Genomic DNA, 22,960 nt, shown 5'->3' on the forward strand with positions numbered 1-22,960 from the left:
CACGCAAGAACTTGCCCCTTGGTGGTGCAGGATGATCTTTGCAGGGTTGGCATCTTGCTTTAAAGCTTCTGAAACCACATGTCGTTGTGACAAATTCCTGCTGACAGCTGGTGTCGCTTTTGCATCGATTGTCAGCTGGAGTTTATGTACATTTTTTTGTTGATTGCAAATCATCATGCAAGCCACAACATACAGTCCTGCCTTTCCAGTTTCCAAGCCTGAAAATCTTCACTCTTTGTTTCTTGGGTACCCGTTTTCTGTCTGCTTGTCAGGATAGAATCCCTAATCCTCATGTATCCATACAGAGAGGCAAACATTGACAGCTCAGTACCTTAGTGGCTGCAGGCTACCCAGCTTGAGGTGGATGGTGACTGTGCAGTAGTATATAATGATGCTTCCCACCGTTAGAAGCACCATCCATATGCCATTGAACTGGGCTTATAACGTGTAAATTGCTACTTACCGTGTTGGTCACTTGCTGGTAATGGATAAATGGTCTTCTCCACTTTTTTTTGGCTGCATAACCTGGACAGGATTTGGAGGCACAGACTTGCCCAGCATCTGCATCTCCCTTTCGACCTCTGACTGAATCCAGAGCAGCGTTGGGAGTCCCCATGTCCAGGACCCGCTCAGTTGCAGTTGGTAGGCACTTAGAGGCCTGTAGGACTCCACTCCTATGCCTTTGACACAAGGAAGTGAGTTCTAATTGACCCATAGCTGGGACCTGGTTGATGGACACCAGGGTGTGTCCCCACGCCATTGAGCCTGTAAATCATATTGCTGGAGGCCAAGGTTTCACAGAGAACCCCTGCAGTTCAACCTAGGGCTGTATGGTGCTGAGTTGCCATGTGACACTACAAGGATCTTGATGCAGAGGCTGTGTACAAACAAGAAAGACTTATCCACCTGGCTGCTTGTCACAGTATGCTACCCAGTGGCAGTGGATCATGCAACTACATAGCCCCATCCTGTAACAAAACCATTAACGCACAAAGCCATGAGCTTCCTTGGGTGGTCTCAAACCACCAACCTTTCAGTTAACAGCAGAACGTGCTAACCGATTGTGCCACCCCAACCAGTGTAAACCGTATTTCATTAATTACCTTTTCAAAACTTCATGATTTTGGCAAAACGGGGTCTAAGAAAGAAAATAGGATTCTGGATTTTAAATATAAAGGATTTATGGCAAGCAGTTGATAAATTATAGAAGACATTGACATCTTGGTTGTTTGTTGTTCTAGGCACCCCGTTACAGGAATTATATTAATCACGGGAAGATCTATACCACAAATAAAAAGTTGTAGCGTTGAAGGAAATTTAAAAAAAAATTTTAATTGGAAACAAAAGGCAAAGGGGAGTGACATAAGAATTTTGAAAATTGTAAAGTTTTTTAAAAAGTAATTAATGAAATACTGTTTGCACTAGTTGGGGATATGTGATGAGTCATCGAAAACACGATTGTTCCCAGAATAATGAATATTCTAATGGAAGGATATTAAAATTCTTTGTTATTGGAACAAGTCTTGTCAAAGGTTAACATTAAAAAGAAAACAAATTCTGGTATTCTATAAATATAACGTGGATTTGAATGGATTCCTGTGATCTACAATGCAGAGTTAGCCAGATTATATACAATGGTCAGTGAAATTTCATATTTCCTCTTTTTAAAGGCTTGTTATATCATCTTGAAATGTTTGCATAAAACCTTCTACAATATACAAGTCAGCAAAATAACTGGTTGTGTTCACATTACAAAGATGGCTAGATTTCCTTATTTCAACATTCAGCCAAAAAACTTTTTTCCTGTTTCCATTTATACCTGCTGGATTTCAATTTTCATCCTACACATTCTGTAATGTGGCAAGAAAATTCAAGCAAAAAAGAAACCTTTAGAAGTAATTGAAGTTAAAATAGTTTCTCTTTTCACCTTGGAGCATGACACAGATTTAACAAGTTTTTGCCACTTGTCACCATTTAGGCTCAGGATGTATCATGTTATAACTGCTCTGTAAAATTGTTGCATAAACCTGAGTCTATAATTTGTACTATAGTCTAATTCAAAGGTTTCATAAAAGTTGCTACTAGAGTAGGATAATACTTGGTGTGCATTGGTGAGAGAGGTTTTGGTAAAATTAAGAAGTCTAAATCTAAATATTGTCCATAACATTTTAAGATTTAAATTGCCCCACACATCATAACCAAATTTCAGAGAGGAAATGGCTTTCCAGCCCACTTATCCACAAATATACCACTGGACATGCTCTACAGAAAAGAGAAATCATTGAATGGACTTTGTTATAATTCATGACATGCTCAACTACCAACCCTGCATAAATCTCCCACTCCTTTTATATTTCAAAATCAGTGAATGAAATGCTTTTCCTTCCTGTACCTTTTTTAGTTCCAAGCTTTTTACAGTTAGTTACAGTTTGTTTTCATAAGATCACAAGTAGGAGCAGGATTAGGCCATTTGGCCCATCAAGTCTGCCCCGCCATTCAATAAGATCACGGCTGATCTGATAGTGCAGTTACTCCACTTCCTTGCCTGTCCCCTATTTTATGTTTTCACCATCAGGTTTTCAACGTTTCTTGGATCTTTCATCACCTTTGTGTCAAGTAATTCACTTTTCCCACAATTTGTTTAAGCTTTCTACCTAATACTAAAACATAAATCAGGATCTGTGTGTTCGGTGAGTTAACTGATCTCAGCTTGGATAGCAGTGGGGTGTTGCACTTGGGGAGGTGATCATGAGCTAGGGAGATTAGTAGGGAGTCCATCTGAGTTTCTATTCATAACTGTTGTTAAATCATCCTTACTCAGAAAAGAACGTGACATAATTTGATTCATTAATTTTCTTTCTTAATTTGCCAGCTTCATAAATATAGCAACTACAAACGTTTAAATAAAAGCAAAATGTTGAGGATGCTGGAAATCTGAAATAAAAACAAAGTGCTAGAAATACCCAGTTCTGGCAGTATCTGTAGAGAGAAAAATTTCAAACTGAATATGACTCTTCAAAACTGTTCTGCAGAAGAGTCATATTTAACTTGAAACCTTTCCTCTCCTCTCCTTGGATGCTGTCAGACTTGCTGAGTGTTCCCAGTACTTGATATTTTTATTTTAAATACAAAATAATCTTTCAGATTGGATGGTTTCAGATTTATGGTTATTGTGGTCATGGTTCTAAAATTCTTATGAAATGAATAATATGGGAAAGATTCCCTGATGCAAGCTGACGTTTTTTTTCCCTCTATAGATTACAGCTAACATCGACCCAGTGGGTCGAATTCAGATGCGTACCAGGCGAACACTAAGAGGCCACCTTGCTAAGATTTATGCAATGCACTGGGGTACTGACTCCAGGTGTGTACATCATTAGTTCTCTTGTTTTCTAAGTGTTACTATAGATTCAGAAGGATAGTGATTGTTAGAGCAGTAGCATGGGATAAAGTAAGTTCATTAGGATTTTTAAAAAAAAATTTAGCTAACAAACAGTCTTGTCATTGGCACATCGCCATTTTAAATGGAATTTTGTTTGCTACTTAATCCCAACAGGCCTGTTTTCATTGTCTAATGACTTTGGAGAGAGAGACCAGTGCACAACATAAACGAGTGGCAATCTGTAAAAACATTATGAAATGTTAACCATATAGTGTTTTTAATACAGAGAAATTGCTATCAATTTTTGAAGTGAGTGATCTATTAGAGCACTGTACTACTTACTAGTAACTTAGCATTAGAGCTCCTCTGGTTAAGGGAGTTAACTAACCTAATTCCATTGTGAACAACTTTGTCTCATTGTTCAAGTATGGAATATCTTTCTCTGATGCCACTAAAATTTTAATTATGCCGATATTACAAACTGAACAATGATTGGAATAGACGGTTTTTTAATAAGGCCAATCACAATGTAATTATTTTTGTTGAGAAACCTGTTTGGCTGCATTCATACTTGTACGGATTTCAGTAAATCCACATCAGTGTTCAGTCAAACCAGATTTTAATACTGTAAGACAATAAATGGAACAAATACTAATGTGCCAACAAAAGGTTTAACATTAATGCAGCATCATTGATGTATTGATTTTATTTTAAGTTTTGCATATTCTGACACTGGAAGTATTTTCATTTTCAATGCAAGATGATGCTTCATGTAAAGAAGGGTTTAAGCATCCAGATTTTTGAAATCTGGATGGATAAATGTACAAACCAAAACTCTGGTTAATTAAACTGAAGCAGGTGTGGATCAGATCATTAGGGAAATCTAACTGCTTTGTGACTAGGTGCACCTATACCCTGGAGACCATGAGGGAATGGGCTTGTTCATCTTGTAGATGAGCAGTCTGACCCAGCATTTCAGCAACTTGCCAAATTGTAGTAGCAAACAGGTAAAATAAACATCTCCCTTTGTTCATCAGACGTGCATTAATATAGTTTAGATATTTATCCTTTGCCATCAACTTGGAAGTTAAATGTAACTTCTTAAGAGGTGTGTTTATTGTTTCCAAAATTTTCATTGTTAAATCATGCTTGTTTTTTGGAACACAAACTTTAGTAAACATTCCATTGCTTAATATATATATGTGCACAAAGCAGTTAATCGTCAGAACCCTCCTGCATTTGCAATCAGGTGGCTTGCTGTTTACCACTAGCAGCTGCTGTTTATGCCCGCGTTTCATGAAAATAACACGACACACATAAGTGCTTTTTTTTGTTGAATGGAATATAAAACTTGATAGTTACAGGCCCCTGTAACTTTAAATCTTGCATAGAAGTATATGTTTATTAAAGATCCTAAATGCTGAATGCATATAGTGGTATACCTTTGAAAAGATTTTAAATTATCACTTGAATTTGATGCATTGTATTCAAAGATTAAATTTGTTAAAATATTTGTAGCCTAAGAATGGCAACAATATGCAGAAAGCTAAATTGCATAGTGATTAGGTTAACACAAGCCTTAGCAATGTGTTGTAACTAAAATTCAAACGCATACAAAAAACAGAATTAGTTTTTAATTTAGATTCCAAAGTGTGTTGCAGACCTTCATTGTTATTGCTTCAAGTTATTAAACCCTTGATAGTTAATGACGTACAAAGGAAAATCCGTGATGTATCTAGCTGCATCTGTCATGAGAAGTCTTGAAAATGTGGAAAAAATGTTAAATTCTTAATAGCTTTATCTGTATTTTGATAAAATTTGGAAAATGTAATTGTACCTAGTACCAAGTGCATTAATGCATCAGGTTAAAGCTAACTAATGCCATGAGACATGTTTTATAAAATAAGTACACTTAAGTGTTTAAACTGTAGAATAATATTGTTTACCTCCAAAACATTAAGTTAAATCAATTAAAATTAAGCTTTTCAAAAAGGAACTTTTTATAATGAAATGTATTAAAAAAGGTTTGGTGTTAAAGTACTTTGGTAATGAGCAAAGCTGAAACCCACTGTACACTTTCTACATTAAATCTGATTGTTTATTCAAGAAATTCGCTTTTAAATCACTTTAGTATTTCACTGAACTTGGTTTAATGCATATGATGAGCAAAAAATCTTGTGAAGTGAAGTCATTTTGAGAACTGTGTGACTTGCCTATATTTAACCGCGTGTGAGTCAAATGTTTTAGGGAATACTCTTTGCTTGTATTTGTCATGTGAAGCATATATCTGTGGGTGTTAATTTCTGTAAATAAAGTTGTTTATAGGGTATGCATGAACTGTTAAAATACTTGAATTTATTTTAGAAATTACAGATCAATTTTGAATGTTATGGTTGGACCTACTCCAGGTATAATTCTGAAAGTGGTATCAGCTGTATTTTCATGTTTTTCTCCCTATAGACTGCTAGTCAGTGCCTCCCAGGATGGGAAATTGATCATCTGGGATAGCTACACCACAAACAAGGTGAGCCCAATCTGAATTTTGGAATTGAATTTGGCTCAAAGTTTCCATGGCTGCACCCAACACAAACGGGCATTCAAAATATACCTACAGCACCCTTGTTTAACTGCACTATTGGACCCTTTGGATCACAATAGTTATACAACTTCAAAATCTGTAATATTATCTCCAGTAGCTCTGCAGGTAATGGCATCACCTGCTGTATAAATAAGCCATGTATGATACATAAATGTCAGGTGGTTAACAGATGAGGCTCAGTTACATCCTCCATGGTCAGGAAACCTGCTGACGACCATTGCTGTCTACATAAATGGCCGTTTGTGTGAGGTGCAAGGAGGGTTTTTGGCACCTACAGATTGAGCCACTGTCTTCAAGAAAAAAGCAAACAATGTGGAGGGAGGCGGGGGTGGTGGCACGAGGGTGGCGTAATTATAAATCTGAACAATAACTTTCTGCTTTATAATTCCCTCAATTGTGCTTTGTAAGACTTAAACTCATCTCTGCTGGGATATTTAGTGTTATTTATGTGGACTTCTCCAATTCAAATTGAAGTGAAGCATGCTCCATAAAAGATTTAAAATATTGTTGGATTTTTTTTTATAGTTTAATTGCACATGTAAGCAGCTGCAGACTTGAACTGTATCAGTGGTTGTAAGCATAGTGTTTTCAGAGGTGTACAAAAGTATTGAAATGTTCAGAATCTTTCACTGACTGCACAAAGGAGTTGGCATAGAATCAGCTGGAAATTCCTGATGTGATGGTGTACTGCAGCACTTTGTATTGAGGCTGGTACATCTACTACAGGAGGATGACTAACTCACTACATTTGAAATGGAGTTGACATAAGCATAACATTGATATAAACTATATATGGTAAACTCTCTATCTTGTGTTTTAAGTCACTAGCAGCATTCAGGGATTGGCAATAAATGTTGGAGATGGCCTGAGGTGGGGAGATTGGAGGATAGCTATGTTACAGATGTGTATGTAGGCAGTCTTTGTGATAGAGAGGACATGGGGTCAGAGGCTCAGCCTGACCACCTGAACCAGCCTGAATATATATTTGTAATCAGTCTATTAACCATTTTATCTTTAAAAATGCTGGACTTCACATTCAAAAGTAATTTTGATAAAGTGCAGCAAAAATATGACTGCTAAATGTTATTAAAGAGCATTGCAAAAGCTAAACACCAGGTGGGAGACATGAAAACCATTATGTTCACCCCGAGTATATATTTTTGCTAGTTGTGTGGTGACATCTCCACCCTCACATCAACAAGTTTCTGCTGCTTCCCCTGTTTTCCTTTGTTTAGGTTGCCAAGCCTTCCTACCCCTACCCCTACCCCACCAGATTCCCCCACCCTAGCTCTAAGCCCACATTCCTCTATCACCCCTCACACGATCTCCAAGTTCGTCACCTATTCCCACTGCCACTAAATTGCTGAACATCTAGCTTCCCTTCCAAGCCTCTATGCTAGCTGATGTTGTAAATACTTCCCAGGTGATATCTCCCTCCCTTTCAAAGCTGCCATCATCTCCACCTCCTTTTCAAAACAGCTGATTCCATCAATCTTTATAAACTGTTGCCCTATCTCAAACCTCCCTTTCCTCTCCAAAGTTGTTAAACATACTGTCGGTTCCCAAATTAGTGTCTCCATCTTTCTCTCAACTCTTCCGAACCTTTCCAACCATGCCTCCGACCCTGTTACAACTGAATCAGCCTTAATTAAGGTCACAAATTATATTTTTTGTGATTGTTGCTATGATGCATTCTTCCTCCTCATCATCTCTGCAGGTATTGACAGGGTTGATCCACCTTCTCTTTCCAATGCTGTTCGTTGTCCAACTCAAAGGGCCTGCCCTCATTTGATTCCACCCTTTCTTATCCAGTTATAGCCACGGAATTGCCAACAGTAACATTTCTTCCCTTCATTAGGCTGTTATCTCTGGAGTGCCCCAAGGATGTGTTATTGGTTCCTTACCCTCCATTTAAACAATAGGAAAGCTGAAGCTGTCATTGCTCCCTGCTTCAACCTCCCTACCCATTTCAACGATGATGTCATCCTCCATCCATCTGCCATCTCAGTTTAAACCAGATTGTTTGCAGCTTTGGCATTTCATTCAGCACCAAGCTGAGCTCGTGACCCCATATCCTCTCTATCACAAAGACTGCCCACTTACACATCTAATATAGCCCATAGCCCCTTACACTGGCATCCCCCCTGCCACCCAGCCCAGCTCTAGTATTTATAGCCCATTCCTAATTTCTCTTGAGAAGGTGGTGATGAGCTGCCTTCTTGAACCGTTACAGTCCATCTAGTGTAAGTTAACCCACAGTGCTGTTAGGGAGGCAGCACCAGGATTTTGATCCAGCAGCAATGAGTGAACAGCAATATAGTTCCAAGTCAGGATGATGTGTACCTTGGAAGGAGACTTGCAGATGGTGGTGTTCCCTTGCATTTGCTGCCTTTGTTCTTCTATGTAATAGAGGTCATGGGATTGGGAGGTGCTGTTGAAGGAGGCTTGGTGAGTTGCTGCAGTGCATTTTGCAGATGGTACACACTGGGCACTGGTGGTGGAGGGACTTGATATTTAAGGTGGTGGATGGGGTGATGATCAAACGGGTTGTTTTGTCTCGGATGCTGTTGAGTTTCTTGACTGTTTTTGAAGTTGCAATCATCCAGGCAAGTATTCCATTGTAGTGGTAGATTGGCTTTGTGGAGTCAGAAGGCGAGTTACTTGCCACAGAATTCCCAACTTCTGATCTGTATTAAGCCACGGTATTTATATGGCTGATCCAGTTAAGTTTTTAGCCAGTGGTAACCTTCAGGATGTTGATGGGAGAATTCGGCGATAGGAATGCTGTTGAATGTCAAGGCATGTGAACACAGGCTGCTTCAGCATCTGAGGAGTTGCAAATTGTACTGAACACTACAGTCATCAGCAAACTTCTGACCGTTTTTGCAGGGAAGATAATTAGTAAAGCAACTAAAGATGATTGGGCATAGGACACTACCCTGAGGAACTCCAGCCGTGATTGACTTTCAGCACCCCGACCATTTATTTTTGTGCTAGTTATGACTCTAAACAGTGGAGAGATTTCCCCACGATTTGCCACTGACTTCAATTTTGGTAGGGTGCCTTGATGACATACTTGGCCACCAAACCCCACCCCTCCTTTTTCCTCACCACTGGTGTCTACACCTTCATATAGGCCCACACTGTGGAATTTGCTCCTTCGAACCTATTTTAGTGACACAGCTTTTTGGTCACTCCTCCCAATATCTCCTTCACTGGCACAGTACGTCCAGTGCCTCTGTGAAGCACTTTGAGATGTTTTTCTCAAAGGTGCTATGTAAATACAGCTGGTTATTGATTGCTCTACTTGTTTTAAAAAATCAAATTGAAATTTTTGGCCCAAATGGGAAACAGTAAAGATTGAATCAATTGAAAATGAAGCCCACATGGGATGTGTTTCTTTAATTTTGTAGAATAATTTAGATAAAGGGATTCTATTTTATACCTTACTAAAAAGGTTGTTCAGATATTCAACATCTCCATGATGACTTTACTGTGCTGTCTTAATTAGATCCCGGTACATAGTCCGTGAGTCAGAGGTCTTACTTCAGGGCATTTTCTAATCTATAATAGTTGATGGCACTTTGATAATGTAGTGACAAGCAACCTTAATGTTAAAATTTAATGCAAAGGCATGTTTGATTTGTAATGTCACTGCATCTTGATAGCCATCTGATCAGAACACTGGCAAAATTACACCTTTCTGGCTTATCATGTACCTTATTTTTTCTATTGTACTACAATAAAAGTAACTCCGAACATTTATCTGTCATGTTAGAGAAGGGAGAAAACTGCATTGACATATACAACTACTGCAAGTCTTTCCCTCTTATCTTCCTACCCCTCCAGCTGTGCTTCAGCTGACATTTTTTATAACGTGTGATCTTAAAAAAAAAGAATTGACTTCAACTGAAGCTCTTGAGAAAATGTTTCATTTGTCCTAGCTTCTCTAAGTTAACAGTTTCTGGTAGAAACTAAGTCATGTCATTTTGGTTCAGATCGTGTTTGCCACTGTAAATTGTAAGAATTTATGGGTCTCTTGTGGTTTTGTTTCTGGTGTGTTGGGGGATACAGTGGACATTTCTGGTAGATGTGTCAGTAGTTAAGTGGATAATGGTGTTTTCTGATTAGCTCGTGGAAGTGTTTTTGTTAAACTGCCTTTGATCTCTGGATGTTTTCCTATGCTCCATGGATGTTTGTTCACTTTTTATTAAATAGATTTGAATTTTTTGCTCATTTTTGTGAACAGTTAATGCAAAAGAATGGAATACTTGTTTGGGATCAGCATCATAATGCACTTTTTTTAATAGGTTAGGTTTAATCAACCTTTTTTAAAACTAAGTTCCCACTGTCTGTTGCTAGTGAATTATTGGTGCATTAACAGGTAATGTATGCTATTCATAATGCAAAAGTGATGCTGTCCCAGCAACATTCAACCACAAACTTGCACTTGGTTAGTTTGTTCCATTGTTTCATTTTCATTCAGATTCATTGAATTTTGCAACACGTGCTGTGTTGCTATCTACTAAGAATTAGGTTGAGACTGACCAGGTGAAGCCTTCTGAAAACAGCTTTTGACATCTTTTGTGCTGGCTTCAGGAGAGTGCTTAATTGTTGTCTTCATCCAACATGTTTGTCTGTTCAGGCTTGAGTATAAATATGATGTTACAAGCAATTCTGTGGTGTTAATATGGGAAGTTTCAGAATATTTTTTCAAATGGAGAAATGAATATCTTGTCAGAATGAATAATACAGTTGTAACTGTGTAGATTGACATTAAGGATTAAAGGTAGAAAAATCCAGCTGGTGATGGGAGTGTTTTCACATTTGAACATTTTTTTTGAACTTGTTAAATGTTTGAGTCATGGCGAGCTAGTGTATTGTCTGGTATCTAAAGTATTCCACTTGAAACTGTTACCACACCTGTCAAAGAGTTACACAAATTCTGATGTTCAGCCAAGTATCAGTGCAGATGAATTTGACTCTTGAGTTACATTCTTTCTTTGTGGTTGCTGTGTGTAATAGAGTAATTATGAAACCAAGACAGTAAAAACAATGTCAATTAACAAAATTGGCTTTGAAAAAAACAAAGCAAATTCATAATCTTAAGCTCTTATTGCTAAGTAATAAGGTGAATTTTTAAATCAGTTTGGCGTGACAATATTCTCTCACGCATTAGAAATAAGGCACCACTTCAAGATGTACTGTATCTTGTTCTTTGTGTCTGAACAATAGGTTCATGCCATTCCTCTGAGGTCTTCCTGGGTCATGACTTGTGCATATGCTCCTTCTGGGAACTATGTTGCTTGTGGTGGTTTGGATAACATCTGTTCCATTTATAACCTGAAAACCCGTGAAGGAAATGTCCGTGTGAGTCGTGAGTTGGCTGGGCATACAGGTAAGGAGTCTCAACAGATCTTTTCTCTTATTGGAGGCTGATGCTGTATTCATATAAAAACACAGGTGTTTGTATTAATTTTAATGGACATTTTGACCCTATGTAAGGCTGTACTTTGCCAAATGATAAGGGATTTACCAGGGATGTGGGAATCTGGCAAAAAGTGGAGCTGTTGTAGAAGTTCAGCCTTGACCTTAATTGTATACCGGAGCAGGCTCGTGGGCTATATGGCCTATTATTATTTCTTACATTCTTAAGTTCAGAAAGAGCTATGGAAACTACAGATTATTTGAGGGAGGTCCCCAAAACCTTTCATACAGTTCAACCCACTGATCAAACTTTCTCCAACGGAAGAGATTCTAACCATTGCCCCATGACATTCAGTGGCATTACCATCTCTGAATCCTCCATGATCAACATCGTGGAGGTTACCATTGACCAGAAACTGAATTGGACTAGCTGTAGAAATACAGTGGCTACAAGGGCAGGTCAGAAGCTAAGAGCCCTGCAGTGGGTAACTCACTCCCTGACTCCCCCAAAGCCTGTCCACCATCTACGAGGCACAGGTCAGGAGTGGGATGAAATATTCTCCACTTGCCTTGGTGAGTGCAGCTCCAACAACACTCAAGAAGCTTGACACCATCCAGACAAAGCAGACCGTTTGATTGGCACCCCATCCACATTCACTCCCTCCACCACTGATGCAGTGTGTACCATCTACAAGATACACTGCAGGAAATTGCCAAGACTCCTTAGACAACACCTTCCAAACCCACGACCACTACCATCTAGAAGGACAAAGGCAGCAGACACTTGGGAACACCACCACCTGGAGGTTCACCTCCAAGTCATTCATGATCTTGACTTGGAACTATATTGCTGTTCCTTCACTGTTATTGGGTCAAAATCCTGGAACTCCCTCCCTAACAGCACTGTGGGTGTACCTACACCACATGGATTGCAGCAGTTCAAGAAGGAAGCTCACCACCACCATCTTAAGGGCAGTTAGGGATGTGCAATAAATGCTGGCCTAGCTAACGATGCCCACGTCCCATTATTGAATTTTTTAAAAAGACAACTATTTTAAATGTTGTTGGAAGTTTCACCCCTGGAGTTAAAAGTTCCAGTTGAATTTAACAAGACCAGAATGTTGATAATACATGGCGACTTTAGTGATTCCTTGCTGATGTTCTGGATATTGATGGCACTCCAGTCAGTCTGGTGAACAGCAGTACACTATCTCAGTATTTGGGGGTAGTGGACTTCACCCTTAAAATTCCCAGCTATAGTGAGTAAAAGGCTTATTTTCTGACCCTGATTTCAGCCAAATCTCGCACAATTTCACTGTCACTAGTCATCTTAAGGGGCATGGCCTGTTAGTTCCTGCGTCTTAGCATGGAAGACAGAATTCAAACCAAATCCTTGGATTGATGGCAATAACAATTTTAGTGATAAATGACCCAAACCTGTGCAAAATTGTTGTAAATAAATACTACTTTGTGGAATTAAAGAAATACTTACTATCTTAACAGCAACCTTTCCAAGTTCTTGTTTTGAAATAGCTGAGACACATTTATACTGATTATGTGGTAGTTCCAGGCTGCCATCCCCATGGAGACTCATTGACAACACCTTTGTAGATCTCTCAGTATCAGGAAAAGATGTCAGCTATTTTGGACTTGAATGAGGGGAAACTGCTTCACTCAGAAGGTTGAGCCTTCCAGGATGTTAACAGATCCTCAATGTTTGAACATCCTGGTATTCAGATGGCTGGTCCTTGATAAATTGATGTGGCAAATCTTTACTCCTCCTGTTTCCCCTTGTGTAGAGTTAAGATGAGTATTTTTCTCCTTTGCTGCAGTGAGTACTTGAGCCATATGGGGAAAGTCCTAGGTTCAACTTGATTTCTACCAAACTAGCTGATCTCAGCCCTATGTTAATGTGGATATTATCATTTTCCTCCGTTCCCTGAGTTAAGAGGGGACAATCGGCTGTGGGTGCTGCAACAAATATGTGGACGTGAGTGAGGGCAGGGTTGAACTTGATTGAAACAAGGTAACTTACCAGTGTCTGTTGTCCCGGAAGTAATCACTATGTCTGCCACCACACTTGAACAGGAAGTCACTGCCACTCTGTCATCATTGTATGTCTGGCACATGTGCAGTGGTGCTGCTGATGTCATCGTTGTGCACCCGTTGAATGCTCACTGCCCACTTGCTCACCTCGCACCCAACCTTTGGCTTCACTCGCTGCAGTCCCCCTCGCTGTAGACAGCAAGGGAACAGGGCAGTGAGGGGTTGGGAGCGGGGTGACCAGTGAGGCAGCGAATAAAGCACAGTTGTGATCCTAGGATTTTTAACTGGTGTTCTGGGGTTCAATTTTCTGTGAAAACCAGGTCCTCAACCATGGTGGGGGTGGAAAAGAACACGTTTTATTAATGTTGCAATTGTTTAAATAGTTTTACATTGCTCAGTATTATGGATGGTCCAATTCTTTGATGCAGGCAGCTACCTATGGCACCAGTGACATCACAGGCACTGTGACTTCATGTCCCGTCTTCTGAATATGCTGCCTGCAGTTGCGGTGGCTGCTAATACAGCCTTAAATAATACTCATATGGGCAGGTTACAGAAGGACTTGTGGTGCCCATGGAGCCACACTGCAGCAAGAAGTTGATACTAGCAAAATAAATTAATGAAAATAAGCATAATGCATATTGTAACGTTACTGTCGTTAACTGTAATTTTAACTTTGACTAGATTACAGGAAGAGAGTTATTCAAAATGAGTACAGATTTTGGCTGTTTTTATATACACCTGCAGTTTTAATCATTTCTGCTTTAACTGTTCTTGATTACAGGCTATCTGTCCTGCTGCCGCTTCCTGGATGATAATCAAATTGTAACCAGTTCAGGAGACACCACTTGGTGAGTGTTGAAGTCATGCTGCCAACTATTTTTAAAATGTGCTTTGAAGTGTACTGTCAAGTGAGCAACCTATGTTCATGTAGTATTCAGGATACTGGATGAAAGTTAGGCACAGTGTTGAAAATTTCATCTTTTCTATACCATGTGCATTTAGTCTACTTTGAAAAGTCCAAGGACTGTATCCTTGAAGTGCAGTAAGGAAAGAGTCACCAGAATAAATTATTGTAAAATGATCTGGGGGCAAAAAAAGCAAAATGTTTTTCCGGAGCTTTTTATGGTCATAAGGTATTGGATGGAAGTAAAATAAGGACACAGTTACATACTAAACATAGTATAAGGGGTAAAATATGAAAGCTGCCAACACCAGGCCAGATACCAGCCTTAGCTTGAATATTAAATGTTGCTTCATGATTGCAGTAGAAATGAGTTCCATCTTTCTTGCTTGGCTCATTGATTATGGTGGGGGGATATTGAAATGGCTTGTCAGCCATGAGCATGGAACGGAATGATAGGATATAGTAAATAAGTTGGCCTTGCCTTGTTACAGTTTTATATAAAAACCTAATTATTTCATCCAAGCAAATGGGGGGAAATCAGGAGGATGCATTTGACCCCTTTATATTTCCATGTTTACTTTAACCTTGTTGCAGAATTTGTGATTCTGCTTAAATTGGCAGCCTTCTTGGTTTAGTTATCCTGAGCGCAGCACTTGGGTTAAAGCTATATGCAGATTTAAACACAATTTGAAATGTTAGAATTTCTCAGATGAAACGTTGGCCGTTGAGATTATTGAAATGTTAATTTGAAGCATTCCTTTGCATCTAAGCTATTTACTTTTATACATTTTCTCTCATCAGTGCTCTTTGGGACATTGAAACCGGGCAGCAAACAACCACATTCACTGGCCATACTGGTGATGTCATGAGCCTTTCTCTTGGCCCTGATACAAGGCTTTTTGTCTCTGGTGCTTGTGATGCCTCAGGCAAACTTTGGGACATTCGAGATGGCATGTGCCGACAGACTTTTACTGGACATGAATCTGACATAAATGCCATTTGTGTAAGTTTAGCTTTATCTTTTGTGGGTTTGTTTTGTGCTTGACTGGAGTGATGCTGTTCTAATCGTTAGTCAGTCAGAACCAACAAAATATAGTTTTGATCCTTCCCCTAGCTTAGTAAAATATTTCTACAAAAATAAGGTTTGAGAATTTCTTTGGGGCTTAAAATAACGAGGCATCACAGAATCTCAGTGCAGAAGAGGCCTTTCGGCCCATCGTGTCTGCACCGACACATGACAAACATGTCAAATTAATAACACATATGATCAAAAAACATTTGTAGACACAGCAAAGATCAAGTACTTTTTAAAAAATTTATGGGATGTGGGCATCACTGGCTAGGCCAGCATTTATTTCCTATCCTTAGTTGCCCTTGAAGGTGGTGTGGAGCTGTCTTTTTGAACCACTGCAGTCCATGTGGTGTAGGTACACCCAAAATGCTGTTAGGAAGGGAATTCCAGGATTTTGACCCAGTGACCGTGAAGGAACCACAGGATAGTGTGTGGCTAAGAGGGAAACTTACAGATGGTGTTACCATGCGTCAGCTGCCCTTGTCCTTCTGGGTGGCAGAGGTCACAGGTTTGGAAGGTGCTGTCGAAGATGAGTTACTGCAGTGCATCTTATAGATGGTACACAATGCTGCCACTATGCATTGGTAATGGCGAGAATGAATGTTTTAGGTGATGGGTGGGGTGGCAATCAAGCTGCTTTGGGCTGAATTATGTGAAATGTCTTGATTGCTGTTGAAGTTACACTCACCCAGGCAAGTAGGGAGTATTCCTTCACATTCCTGACTTGTGTCTATTTAAATGTTTAACTTTCTGCAAGAGGAAATATACTGTATCTAACTATATTTTCTGGGCTCAGACAAAGTTGGAGCAGATCTCTGTTCAAACATGTTTCTACTTCTACTTTGCATTCAAAGTTTAAAATTGAATGGTTACCCAGAAAGGCTTATTTTCCATGTTCCTTTAAATCACTTGAAGACAACTTGGTGATTTTACTTCTGCAAAGCTCTGCAAAAACAGGAACATCGGAGCATAGTTAGGGCATTCGACCCCTTGAACCTCCTCCACCATTCTGGTAGATCACGGCTGATTATCTACTCTTTCCTCCTCTATCTCTATAATCTTTAATATCTAAAAATCTATCAATCTCTGTCTTGAATATACTCAATGACTGAGCCTTCACACCCCTCTGGGATAGAGAATTCCAAAGATTCACCACTCTGAGTCAAGAAATTCCTCCTCATCTCAGTTCTAAATGGCCTACCTCTTCTTCTGAGACTGTGTCTAGAGGCGCCCCCCCTCCCCCAGCCAGGGGAAACATCCTCCTTGCAGCTACCCTGTCAAGTCCTGTAAGAATTTGTATGTTTCAATGAGATCACCTAAACTCTAGAGAATATAGGCCCAGTCTCCTCAATACTATAGTATAGGAGAAACTATAATATTGTTTCCCACTGGTTTAGCCTTGGCATACAAAATAATAGGCCATCTGCGGTCACCTGGCTCCAGGGGCAAAACAGTGTTGATGAGCTTTGCTGCATATTGAGCTGCTTGAGCATTTTTGTCATTCAGCACTTTAGGGTCAGCTGCCACTTAAAGCCCACGCTGCTCACCCCATTTAATCTGGACACTCTAAGACACATGTAATTGACATCACAAGAACACTTCAGGAGGGCAGGAGCCTAGAAATACAAAATATGAGTATCGGTTTAGATAACCTTTCTCCCTAACCCTTTCTTTCCTGTTTTCCCTGAGTGCGCAGAAATTTTCTCTAGTTAAGTATTGGAAATCTGAATCTGTTGCCTTTGGACCTCACCACTGGTTCTGTCCCAGACAACTATGCAGCTGAGCCAGGCTGCTGGCAAGCTCAATTAATACTTGGCCCTTAGATGAGCTTTCAACCGCACATCCGTGACACTGCTAACACCGCTTATTTCCACATCTATAATATCACCCATCTCTGTCCCTGCATCAGCTCATCTGCTGAAGCCTCATTCACACTTTTGTTAATTCCAGGCTTGACTATTCTAACGTACTCATAGCTGACCTACCACATTCTACTCCATAAACTTAAAGGCCTCCAAAACTCTGCTGACTGTATCCTAACTCCCACCAAATGCTGTTCACCCATCATCCCTGTGGCTGCTGAACTACACTGTTTCCCAGTTAATGCTTCTATTTTAAAATTCTTACCCTTGTTTTCAATCTCTTCATAGCCTCATCTCTCTCTCTCTGATCTCTTCCAGCCCTAAAGCCCCAGATATATGTGCTCCTCATAAGCATCCCTGATTTTAAACACACTATCTTTGGATGTGCCTTCATGCCTGGGCCCTGAGCTCTGGAATTCCCTCCCTAAATCTCTAGCTCTCTTCCTTCCTTTAAGATACTCTTTAAAATTTACCTCGTTGACCAAGCTTTTGGTTATTTGCCCTAATATCTCCTTATATGGCTCAGTGTCATACTTTGTTTTATAACGCCTCTGAAGCACCTTGAGACGCTTTATTACGACAAAGGTGCTATATAGATAAAAGCTGTTGTAAATGCCTGCCTATGTCTTAATGCTAGAAATGCCTGGATGCATGTGTGTAAAATGCTGGTGTGCGCACGTACCTGTGTAAAATGCTGGTGTGCGCATGTACGTGTGTAAAATGCTGGTGTGCACTTGTACGTGTGTAAAATGCTGGTGTGCACTTGTACGTGTGTAAAATGCTGGTGTGCGCACGTACGTGTGTAAAATGCTGGTGTGCGCTCGTACGTGTGTAAAATGCTGGTGTGTGCGTGTAAAATGCCGGTGTGCATACGGAAGTGTTTAATGTGCTCTATTGCCTTTCAGTTCTTCCCTAATGGAAATGCATTTGCGACTGGCTCAGATGATGCCACCTGCAGGCTGTTTGATGTGCGTGCTGATCAGGAGTTGATGGTGTATTCCCATGATAACATCATTTGTGGCATTACATCTGTAGCATTCTCCAAGAGTGGTCGTCTGCTGCTAGCTGGCTATGATGACTTCAACTGCAATGTCTGGGATACTCTGAAAGCTGACCGTGCTGGTACTTCACACATTTTCACCTTAATTATGCCCTGCTTTTATTTTGTGGATTATGAAAATATTTCCTGTGTAAAATAGATTTTGGATAAGTAAATTTAAAATTGTCTAATAGCCTATGATTTTTCTGAGTCTTGCTATGCAATTTAACAAACTAGCATCATTACAACTAACACTGGTAAAATGTTAGCTAAATGTATTCATCATTCTTGGAATGGCAGAAAACATCACCTAATTTTTTTCAAATAAAGCACCAAAGATATGCAGCCTGAGATCTAAATCTGGACTCAAATCAAATTAGCCCTAAATCCAGATTAATGAATGGAGGTCATCTTTAGTTTTATGGTATTGCTCCCTACCTGCTGAAATCCAAGTGCAAGTTATGTTAAAGGTTTTTCCCTTAACTGTTTCAGGTGTTCTGGCTGGCCATGATAATCGTGTAAGCTGTCTGGGTGTTACTGATGATGGCATGGCAGTTGCAACAGGATCATGGGATAGTTTTCTGAAGATCTGGAACTAAATCTTAGGTTTGTTGAGCAGTTTTTCTCTGCAGATGATCCAACATATTTGTGTTGTATGTAAACTTGTTTCTTGCGATTAGGTTAAGTTCAAATTTGGTGTGAAAAAATCAGTTTGATTGCGAAAGCAAGTTGCGCTATTATTAGAAGAAAATACAATTAGTATGTTTACAGATCACAGCAAGCTGAAAATGAGTTATTGGCAGCCTTGTTTCTATTAGCTATTGTCTTATGACCCTGCACTGATTTTGCAATCATTGTGAATGTATTCTATACAATTTCTTTATCACTTTGTTTATGAAGAGAATTTTGGAAGTGAATAGTGGTGCAGTTCATCGGTGATACTGTGGAGAATCTTAAGAATTCTCTTCCAATTGGCCTCCATGTCTTGATTGGCATTTTATTAAAATCCTAAAAAATATACTGGTTTGTTCTCAATTTTCCTGAATAATGAAGTTTGCTTTTTTCATGCTTCGTGAAGAGAAAAATTTGCTGTCCAAGTCTCACTGCACAAACACGAAAGAAAATCTGTTTCCGGCAGTGTAACTTTACAGGTTTCTGTACAAGCAATTGGGAGGGAAGAGGAAATATCAGCATGAAAAATCTTGCTGCAGCTACCGGAGTGAAGCTTCATGCTACTTCTAAAGAGATTTCTAAAGTGCTGTAATTCCTCATGTTGGGCTGAATCAAATAGAATTTCCTGATATGTTCTGGATCTGATTTTATAAAGCAAACCAATGAAGTGCATGAAGAATGGCTCTTCATTTATTAAAGGGCATGTAATCAAATTTACTTTGGCTACCATATTTTGCTTGTGTTAAATAAAACAATTGGTGTATAGCAAGTTATAGTACCATGAGCAATGCATCCTCCTTCATTCTGCGCCCTTCAAACATATGATGACATATTTGGGTAGTTAGGGAATCACCTTTTGGTATCCTGTTATATGCAAGCTTCTAGAAAATTGTAGAGTGAGACCCACAGTGGTTCTCTGCTGTGGTCATGATTTTGCTCTTCAAGTTACTACTAACATTTGCCCTTCAAATATGCGTGGTTCTTTAATTTAAGGCTGTGCTGTCAGTGTGGTTTGCAAAGTCACCCTACTAACTTCAAGCTGCTATTCATCACTGTTATCAATATTTAATTTGCATTTAGGCGGGGTAGACCACAGAAACTCCGTGGGTATCCCCTAAGTTTCATTTGAGTGAAGGAATTCTGTCATTGTACCTGCTGCCCCACATTTGAAAATTGGACCTAGTGCTCTGCAAATATTTGGAAATTAAATTAGTTAATTCAGCTTGTGTAGAACAAGGCAAGCCCATGACATTTTCATGCATGTGTTCCAAAATAGTTTTCCCAGAACCTTGCAAGCTACAATGTAGGGAGCCCCTGACATTTGATGAGAAAAACAACGGGATCCTTTTGCTTGAGCGTTGTCCCACAAGAACAAAATGGTTCATATTTGCTAGAATTACCTAATGGATCAAATGGCCTTATGTGCATTTGGAAATTTTTGGGAATATTCCATGTGTTTTGAGTATAAAAATATGGTATTAACCAAGGTGTTTAACCTATAAAGAAGTGACACCATGGATTAAGCTCATTTTTAAAGTAGGGAGTTGAATCATAACATTCTGACTAGTGTGATGTAGACATGTTAGCTGACTAACATCAAGTCCCAGGGCACAATGTTGATGAATTGTGAACAAGGGCTCGTTCAGTCAGGAAGTTTTTATTTCCAATGTCTGTCTAAACAAGGAGCAACTGTACAATACTCATCAAATCAAATTTTCTTCATTCTTTCCAGATTGCAGATGGACTCCATGGTGACTGGAAGACCATTCCACATTCAATGACATTGCATATCCGATCCACTGATACTGACTTGGACACCCCCAACTTCAAAGGGCAAAATGTACTTTTAACCTTTGCTATAATGAAGAGCACAATGTTAGGCATCTTTAAATGGAAGATTCTGTGGTATAAAAATGAGATTGCGCATTCCTTTTGGGACCATTATTTTGTTTCTGTCTTGAGAAAACACTATCATCCCACAAAATGTAGCTATAAAATAAACTTGGTAATCATGAATAAACAGGTAATTTCTCAGTAGTTTAAAATTTTAGATCCATGAAGGTTTGCTGTCAGTTAAGGGTTGAAAGCTCTGTTTTAACACGCATCTCAATTTTAAGTTGTGTTTTTAGCTAAGGAATTTGCTGGTATGAAATTTTTCTGCTAAACAAGGGAGTCCTAGACCAGCATCGTCCTGGTTTGTCAATGACTGTAAATTAGTCCCAGAGCTATCTTCTTTTTGGTCTTGTCCTGTGTCACGGACCTTTTGTTGCACAAATGTTGCATTTAAAATGTGTTGGAACTAAACTAACCAAGCACACAGTCCTGGTAATGAATGCTTGTTTTTAAAATAATGTAATATTTTCCCCCTTCACCTTGTGGGTTACGTAGAAAAATTAAAACTCCCCAATGAATTTTAAACTGGTGGGTTTCTCAGTAAAGTTGCTCAGGGCTCACTCTGCCCACACTTACTGGAGATTCCTGCTTGTAGCAGCCGCAGATGTCCTGTGCTTGGATTTGGTCAATGTGTGTATCAAATGATGTAAGTCAATGTTGAAAATAATGATCTTGAGGTTTCTAAGTTAATTTTTTTTGGGAGGTTTTTTTTTTGTTTTTCCTTTTGCCATGGGAGGGTTTACTCTTATAGAAGCATGCTGTAGAATTGCAAAAAGTGCTTATGGAATTAAGTCAGTAGATGTTCTTTTAAGACACACCTGTTAAATTGTAACCATTGCAGCTGTAATCATGGCTACTCTGTGCATAAACAATGAAGAATAAAAAAGCTATGCACTTTCTGGAGTAGTGCTCTCACAACAAACTTGGCCTGTTCAAATGATCTTCACCTTGAATGATTCTTAAGGAAACAAACCATCCTGTTTATACATTAAAAATTGAAATTCTTTATGTAGAAAGCTTAATGTTAGAATCATTTTCTAGAACAGGTTTCTGGCTTTCTGATTTTGCTGAGTTGAACGGCAGAGTTTTCTGCACCATACTTTACTGTAAACAGAAGTGCTCTTTACTAGCATTAGTGGCTTTCTCATTCTGTTCCTGCAAACCTGTACAGATGTGCTGTAATTGTGCGTAGGCCTGGACTGGCAACCCTTTCCATTAATTCTGTAGGTCTCTCCTCACTCCTTTCCTTTTGCCTTTTGTATTTAATTTTGAAGTTGGTGTACTACAAGAAAGCTGGATGCAAGATAGATAACTATATTAAAATGTACTGTTATTTAAGATGTAATAAAGCAGTTTGACATGAGGTATGTCTCGGCTGGTTACTTTTAGCATATGTTTCCATAGACTCACAGAAGCAAGATTGTCCATCATTAATTAGAAACTTCAAAAGCTCCTGACACTGAATAGAAGAAATTTGGTAATATCCATTCCCCATTTCTGGCCTACTTTCAGCTGTTAGATGGGGCATCAGCAACACTCCGCGCATAGCTTCAGCATTGCATGGGAGGACATGCTGCACCAACTAGAGTAGGTTAATGGACTGCTGTGTGGAAGGTAGCACAGCCAGAACACACCAAACATTGGTTTAGTGAGCACAGTATATACCATAATAGCACCACTCCCCAAAACTTGCCCCCAGTGTTGCCTTCAGACCCTTTTGCAAGGCTTACTTGCTATTGCACAATATCATGTACACTGTACTTTGTTTGTTGCATGCTATGAATGTAATGTATGATTTCTAGCCAAAGAAAAATTGGACTAATAAAACAAATACTAACCTTAAGCTGTCAGTGTCAGAAATTCTACCATCATTTTTTTTTCATGCAATTGATTGTAGTTGTTCTGTATGTTGTAAGTTTATTTGCTCCCTTCCATTCCTGAAAGTGATGACTCCTGCTGAAATGTGGTTTTGTAGCCTTCACCGAAGTGGGCAGAGTTGTCCAAGTCATGTAGTCAGGCTCAATCTTGCTTGCTTAATGATCTGTTTTAAGATTATCAGCA

The 22,960-nt window shown here is 39.3% G+C and overlaps 1 protein-coding gene across 5 annotated transcripts in view; it reads left to right on the top strand.

The window, feature by feature from the left end:
* Positions 1–22,262, top strand: part of LOC144690336 (guanine nucleotide-binding protein G(I)/G(S)/G(T) subunit beta-1) — a 76,853-nt gene extending 54,591 nt beyond the window's left edge. For all 5 annotated transcript variants that reach the window (XM_078557696.1, XM_078557693.1, XM_078557695.1 and 2 more), the window contains exons 4-11: positions 3,258–3,364; positions 5,843–5,906; positions 11,217–11,379; positions 14,239–14,305; positions 15,163–15,364; positions 18,201–18,417; positions 18,827–18,940; positions 20,739–22,262. In XM_078557696.1, coding sequence (XP_078413822.1) covers positions 3,258–3,364; positions 5,843–5,906; positions 11,217–11,379; positions 14,239–14,305; positions 15,163–15,364; positions 18,201–18,417; positions 18,827–18,933 — 927 coding nt within the window. In that variant the 3' untranslated portion in view covers positions 18,934–18,940; positions 20,739–22,262. The remainder of the gene's footprint in view (positions 1–3,257; positions 3,365–5,842; positions 5,907–11,216; positions 11,380–14,238; positions 14,306–15,162; positions 15,365–18,200; positions 18,418–18,826; positions 18,941–20,738) is intronic.
* Positions 22,263–22,960: the final 698 nt, after the last annotated feature.

Source organism: Cetorhinus maximus, chromosome 15 (assembly GCF_964194155.1).
Source record: "Cetorhinus maximus chromosome 15, sCetMax3.hap1.1, whole genome shotgun sequence".
Lineage (NCBI taxonomy): Eukaryota > Metazoa > Chordata > Chondrichthyes > Lamniformes > Cetorhinidae > Cetorhinus > Cetorhinus maximus.